General features: G+C 66.3%; 1 protein-coding gene across 1 annotated transcript in view; it reads right to left on the bottom strand.

The window, feature by feature from the left end:
- Window positions 1-2,064: 2,064 nt before the first annotated feature.
- ZNF783 (zinc finger family member 783) overlaps window positions 2,065-6,697 on the bottom strand; it is a 7,554-nt gene continuing 2,921 nt past the window's right edge. Inside the window, exons 5-7 of the mRNA XM_012733847.1 lie at window positions 4,956-5,084; window positions 4,347-4,445; window positions 2,065-2,912 (exon numbers count right to left, since the gene is read on the bottom strand). Of these exons, the coding sequence (XP_012589301.1) occupies window positions 2,080-2,912; window positions 4,347-4,445; window positions 4,956-5,084 (1,061 nt within the window). The 3' untranslated portion in view covers window positions 2,065-2,079. The remainder of the gene's footprint in view (window positions 2,913-4,346; window positions 4,446-4,955; window positions 5,085-6,697) is intronic.

The raw sequence follows: 6,697 nt of genomic DNA, 5'->3' as shown, positions 1-6,697 counted from the left end.
TGCGAGCAGCCACCCCCGCCGCGGGCGGAGACCACGCTGACGACCGCCTCCCGGGGGCAGGGCCGGGTCACGTGCACGCCCTCAGGGACTCCAGCGCGTTTATTGAGCACCGACAGGGACACCGGGCTGCCGCCCACAGTGAGCCTCGAACAGCGGCCGCCACCTTTCTTTGTTTTACGAGCGCGAAGCCGCGCATCTCGCCCACCAGGGCCCGCGTGCCGCAGCCCCGCCCCGCAGCGCTCCTGCACCATGCAGCTGGCTTGCTTCATCTCAGTGTGAGAACCCTCGCTGGAGCGCCAGTCCGAGATCCGGCCAGGCTCGCAGAATGCTTGCAAGAGGTTCTCCAGGGACGTGCTTGCTGGTGGTTGGCGCCCCTACTAGAGCACCTGCATTTGCCTTGTCATTTACCTTTGGGAAACCAGGCATTCCCAAGAAACCCCAGACTAGCTCTCCCAGCGAGGGTTAGGCTGCCGGCTGGCACCATATCCCACCTGAGCATTTGCTGAGAGCCCAGTCCTGACTTGTGGGCCCCTGGCAAGGGCTGGGGGTGCCAGAGCAGACAAGCAGAATCCCGGCAGGGGAAAGTGGCACACTCCTTCCCCACAGGAGTTGCTGGCAGTGTTGGAGGTGAGGTCAGAAGGGGCAAACAAAGTGGCACTACCAGGTCCTGGGAGCAGGTGGGCACTAGGCCGGACAGGTAAGGCACTCATCAGTAGAGCCTGAGTCGCCCGCCCTCAGAGCTAGTCTGCAGGGGGCACCCAAGGGCTGACTCCAGGCCCAAGCAGCAGGTGCGGGAGCAGGCTTCCCCACGAGGCCTGTGCCCGCTCAGATGCAGGGTGAGAGGGAGTTCCACGGACACAAAGGGCTCCTGGCAGTCACCCACTGGGAAAGGGGCGCCCAGCAGCCCTGACACTCGCTCCAAACAGAGGGGTCCCTTCCTGAGGGATTCCAGCCGGAGCAAAGGGCTGGCATCAACATGGAAGCGAAAGGGGGAAAGGGCTGGGGGTGGGTCAACAAGGAAGAGAAGGGGGACAGGGCTGGGGATCACAAGGAAGAGAAGGGGGATCCTGAACTTGAGGGAGTGAAACCAGGCTTCCTCTTTGTCCCCGGCCCTGACAACCCTGAGCTGAAGCAGGAAGTGCTGTGGTCGTCTCCTCACACCCCCTTTGACAGAAAAGGAACAAGCTCTCCTGGCCCAACACCGCAGAGCCCCAAGTTCTCAGATGCCGCCCCCTCCCCTAACGTGACACATCAGCCCGGCTGGCCAGGCCCACAGGAGCCAGGACCTTCCCCGGGGACGGAGCTGGGCGGCTTGTTCTGCACCGCCCTGCACCTCCACCATAGATGTCTTATGGGGACCAACCTGGGGGGTGTGGGAAGTCGAGGGAAGAGTCCTCATTTTCCCCCTCAGCTGGCCGTCAATATAGAGTGGACAGCTCCTGGAGGCGAGTCCAGGCTACCGGGATCACCTGGGCCAAGGCCTGCACACCTGGGAGGACCCTGGCTTCCTGGGCGCCACCCGGGCTGTCCTGGATGGCCTCCCGCCCGCCCCACATGCGAGGAGGGAGCAGAACCCCTGCCCTCGAAGCGCTTGGTCCCCTTTGCAACCACAACCGTACTAACGAGGCACAAGAGAAACTCCATGAGAAAGAAATGCTGCAAGCTAACGACGCAGGAAACTCCAACCCCAGTGCCTGCACCTCTGCTGCCCCCCAGACTTCCCGCAGGGACGCCTCCATGTGGCCAGGCCCCGGGCCCCGGCGACGCTACCACCCTCGTGGAAGGGCCACCGTCCCTGGTCCACTCGCCCACCAAAGGGTCTGGCCCAGGTACCCACCAAAAGCCCAGCACCCCTTAAGCCTTCAGGGCCCCCCATACCCAGGAATGCAGACACAGCGGCAGAGTAACCAGCACCAGCCTGCGGCCCGGGGGCATCTGGCCCCGCGGGAAAGGCCGCAGCACCCTTGCCAACCGAAAAGCAAAACACAACTCCCTCTGCAAAGCCATCCCCAAACAGGAAGCGGCGCCAGGCAGGCAGGAGAGGGGCCCACTTAGGGGCCCCGACGCAGCCCCGCCTGCTCAGCCCTCCTCCAGGCGGCCGGGTCGCCGGGGCGGGCACCCTGCGTGGGCCGGCACCGGGCCGGGCTGTCCGGACTGGCCCCGGGCGTGAGTCTGCATGTGCATGACCAGGTGGTGGTTCCGGTTGAAGGCGCGGCCGCACTGGGGGCACTGGTAGGGCCGCTCGCCCGTGTGGATGCGCTGGTGGCGGAAGAGGTCCGAGGGCCGGCGGAAGGCCTTGCCGCAGTAGGGGCAGGCGGGCCAGCCCTGGCTGGTGCCGGTGTGCAGCCGCTGGTGCAGCAGCAGGCTCTTCCGCTGCTGGAAGAAGCGCAGGCACTCGCTGCAGTGGTACACCTTGGTGGCCACTGGCCGCCGCCCCCCGAAGGCCCGGCCTGCCAGCGCGCGGCGGCCCCCGGGCTCCTCGGGCAGCCAGCGGATGACCGGGCCGGGCACCGCCACCTCCCCTGGCTCCAGCGCGGAGTGGGCCCCCTCCCAGCCGGGGGGCGAGCCGGCCCGGGCGGCCTGGGGCTGCCCCTCCGCGTGGGTCCGCTGGTGGATGGTCAGGTTGATCTTCAGCCGGAAGCTCTGCCCGCAGTCGGGGCAAGGGAAGGTCCGCTCCTGCCGGCGAGGGAGGACGCGGGGCGGCTCCCCCCGGGCCCCTGGGGGCCGCGGGTTCCTGGCCCGCACCCCCGGCATGCCGGAGGGGTGCAGCCGGCCGGGGCCCCCAGTCTTGCTCTGGGGCCCTCTGGGGAGTCTGCGCTGGGGCCGGCTGGGGGACTCCCCCAGGAGGAGCTGCTCGGGCGTCATCTCATCCTCAGAGGACACCTCCGCCTTGATCACCACTGCACCTCCATCTGGGGAAGGAATCTCCAGTGACCGCCAGCTCGGCCCCTCCCAGGCCGGGGACCCCCAGTCCCGGGCCCCTGCCCAGGCGGGGCAGTACCACCTCCGAGCATCATCCCCTGTCGCCCGGCCCCTTCCCAGAGGGAGGGATAGCTAAAGGCTTCAGGAGGCAGGGGTCAGGCGGAGGGGGTGGGAACACACGGGAGACGCGGGCTCTGAGGCGGCTGCCACGCAAGACACCCAAAGGTCCTGGTGGCTGAGCCCCTCCTGTGAAGGGCCCTGAGCCCTGTGGGTCCCGATGCCACTGGGCGGCTGCTCGCCCATACGACAGCGCCACGCCGTCCTGCCCTCGCCAGGCACTGAGCCGGCAGGAAAAGCAGCTCCCCACTGGCCTCAGAGTGAGTCACGGGGGGGGGGGGGCAGTGGCAGCAGCTCCCAGGCCCCCAGCACCAGGAGCGTCGGCCTGGCCACTGACCCCAGGGACACAGCGCCTTCTCCCACGTCCGGCGGTGGCCGTTCGGCTCTGTGAGCACAGCTGAGCATCTGAAGAGCTCAACAGCTGCCTGGGTGAGCCCCAGACACTCCCCCACCCCCGGCGCCGGGGCCTTGGCTGGACGCGGCCCGCCCTCTGCAGGCCCGAGGCCCAGGCCCAGACCCTTTCTACTCCTGCTGATGCGTGACCTTAAACCACGAGCTGGGAAGCCGCTTTGGAGGGGGTCTCCGGTCCCCAAACTTGACCCCACAACCCTCCCTAGTCACTCATCACAGACCTGCATTGCCGCCTTAGAAATGGCCCAGCTGTTTTTAATTTTGCCCTACAGCTAGAGAACTGTTAAGAGACAAGAGTCATCCAAACCTGGGGCGAAGCGAACGACCGCAACACCCTGAGCTGAGGACACTCGGCCTCAGCCCTGCTCCTGGAGGGCCGCGGCCGCCGGAGCGCGCCATCAGCAGCCCAGCGGGCCTGGTCTTCCACTGTGCCACCCCACCGAGGGGGCCCCGTCTCACCCAGGCCCCCCCCCGGAGGCAGGTGCGGGCCAGACGGGGCCCACACACGTGGTGCGCACACGGCCCCTCTCCCCGGGGAGGATGGGCAGAACTCGCTCCTTGCCCCTGCTCTCGACGGGGTAAGCTGCTTTCATACTCAGACTGGAGGTCAGGTAGTGAGACTCAAGCCCAGGCCCCCACCCACACGGCCAGCCGCGGCAACCAGGGCCCGGTCAGACCAGGGAACGTCACCGCCACAGGCGGCCCGAGTGCCCCCCGTCAGGCCGGGGACCACGGGGGCCTTCCCGCGGGCAGGCCCCGAGCAGCAGTGCCCGAGGTGAGGAAGGGGCCCCTCGGGAGGAGGCCCCGTGGTCCCCTCGTAGCAACCTCTACCACACTCCCAGGGCCCCAGCGACCCCGAGGCGCTGCGGTGCGACACGCCGCCTCCCCTCACTCACCTGGCCCCTGGCCCCTGGGAGGGGACGCTGCCAGCTGCTCGTCTGAAGAGTCCTCCTCCTGCTTGATGGAGGACAGCGCGCCAGCCCTGGCCGCAGGCCCTGTGAGAGAGTCCCGTGAGGCCGTTCCTCCCCAGGGCACGCCGCTGTCGAGCAGGCCCTGGACATGTTCGGGCTCTGCCCGAGGGCTGTGGGTGTCCCTGCACGGCTGCTACCCCCCCCCAGAGAGTGGGGAGCCGGGAGCCACACCCCCAACGTGCGCCCTAGCAGCAACTGCTACCCCACCGACCGCGAAAGTCAGAGGCTTCGCGCAGGCACCTCCGCCCCTTCCCAAGAAAAGGCCAGCTCCAGGCTGGACAGAACCACCCCTAGCCTCAGGCGAGGCCAGTGGGAGGCCCTCCCTGGCCTTCGGTAAGGACACTAGAGGAGGCACGCCGGTGACCCCCGCGCCTGTGCCCGAGCCCCGCCTCGGGGAAGACCACGGCTGCTCTCTCCTGCCGCAAAGCTGCCTGCTCCCCAGCCCCCTTCCTGGCAGCTGCCCCAGGGCCCCGGCCCGCCCCCACGCCGAGTCCTCTCTGACACACGCCGCAGGGCCACAGCCGCCTCCCTCACCCACGCTGGGGCCCGCCGGGGTGACTCCCGCCTCCGAGGCGGCCGGGCGCTGGGGAGCCCGGCCCTCTCCCGGCTCCTCCTGGGCGGCGCGGACCGGGCTGGGGGTGTGCGCCGGGTCTGCAGGCAGGCCTGGGGACGACAAGCAGTGACAGCGAGGCGTGGTGGTGGAGGCCCAGGCACCGGAGCTGACCGCCGGCCCTCCGGCAGCTGAGACGGAAACCCAAGGTGAGGTGACCCGGCTGGGAGTGCCCGGCGGGGTCAAGGGCCTGGATCTGAGGGACCCCGCTCCCCAGCAGCTCCTGGTGTCAGGTCCTCCCCCAGGCCAGTGTGTAAGACCCCAGGGAGCGCCCCTGAGGCTCTCCTCTGGGTGCTGGCACATACACCTCCCACCTACACACCACACAGGTGAGCCGTATGGTGACGACATCCAGCAGCACTGACCCATTCTTGCCCATCCCTGGGCAGACGGCACTCTGCGTGCCGGGCCAGGCTGTGGGGAGTCACTCACAGCCCACGGGGTGCGCAGGAAGCCACCCCGACGGAGGGAAATTTGGTGACGATCCTGAAAGAAACGAGCCCCTTCCTGTGACCCCGCAGGGCAGCACAAGGGTCCGGCCCAAAGACCTGGGCAAGACCTCGTCCCAACGCAGGCGTGGAGTCCTCCCCGCGGCACGGCACAGCGGCACGGGGAGGGCCCCAGTGTCCATCGGGGGGACCGGTCAAGTAAGCCGCGTGGGCCACGCCATGGAACCCTGCGCCCCCAAGAGAAGTGGGGACGACTCGAGACCCCTCTACTGACAGGAGGGCTCGCAGTCTGAGGCTGGCGGGAGACGCGGTGCTGCGGGGTCTGACCCGTGTCCAGCACACGCCGACAGAGCCGCGAGTCGAAGCGCTACTCACGGGCTGGGGGTCAGGACGGGAGCCCCGGGTGCATCCTGACTGTGGGGTTGCCAACACGCAAGTGTCACACAGCCAGGATGTTAAGTGAAGTCAGAGCAAGAAAAGTCAGCTCTGAGCAGTCTCAAAAAGAAGAAAGAGGAACATAACTGAACCAAGGTGATGGCATACCACGCAGGGATTTTGAAGGCATTATTTCACCTATAAATTCAGGGCAGAGCGCACTCTGAAGACAAATGCTGCAAAGAAAACTCAGATTGACATCAAAAGTCTACTTGTTAGTAGTAACCGTGGCCTCATTGTTTTTGTTAAATTTTTAAAAGATTTATTTATACATGCATCTAAGAATTGTGGTCCAGGCCAGAGGACTCCCCAGAGACAGCGTGGGGAGCAGAACAGGTGGATCTACTGAAATCCACTGCTGAGGGGAGCAGCGGGGAGACAGGAGGGGTCTGCTGGGCCTGGGGGACCCTCCCTGGCTGGGGATCGGACTCAGGCTGTCTGGGTGATACTGTTGTGACTTAGCCCCTAGGCCAGTAGGGGGGCCCTTCATTATTTTTGGAACTGCTAGGTATTACAGAATAATGAAATATCAGAAACAGACAGAAAAGAACACACCGGAGTAATTAAGCTAATATAGTCAGGAATTAAAGATTTCCACGGGAAGGAAAAGTGACCAGCCTAAAGTCAGAGACAGAGTGCTGAATCTGAATTAGAAGTGTCATACAGACCCTCCCTGTGCACAGACTCGCAGCTGGCCACCGCCGCTTCAGTGCAAGTTTGATCCCCGGCCGCAGAGTGACCCCCGGGTGCGCAGACCCCTCCTGTCGCCCGCTGCTCCCCTC

The sequence above is a fragment of the Condylura cristata genome, unplaced genomic scaffold (assembly GCF_000260355.1).
Source record: "Condylura cristata isolate star-nosed mole 26May11 unplaced genomic scaffold, ConCri1.0 scaffold00042, whole genome shotgun sequence".
Classification (NCBI taxonomy): domain Eukaryota; kingdom Metazoa; phylum Chordata; class Mammalia; order Eulipotyphla; family Talpidae; genus Condylura; species Condylura cristata.
The sequence above is the reverse complement of the archived record's forward strand: the minus strand, read 5'-3'. Positions and strand labels throughout refer to the sequence as shown.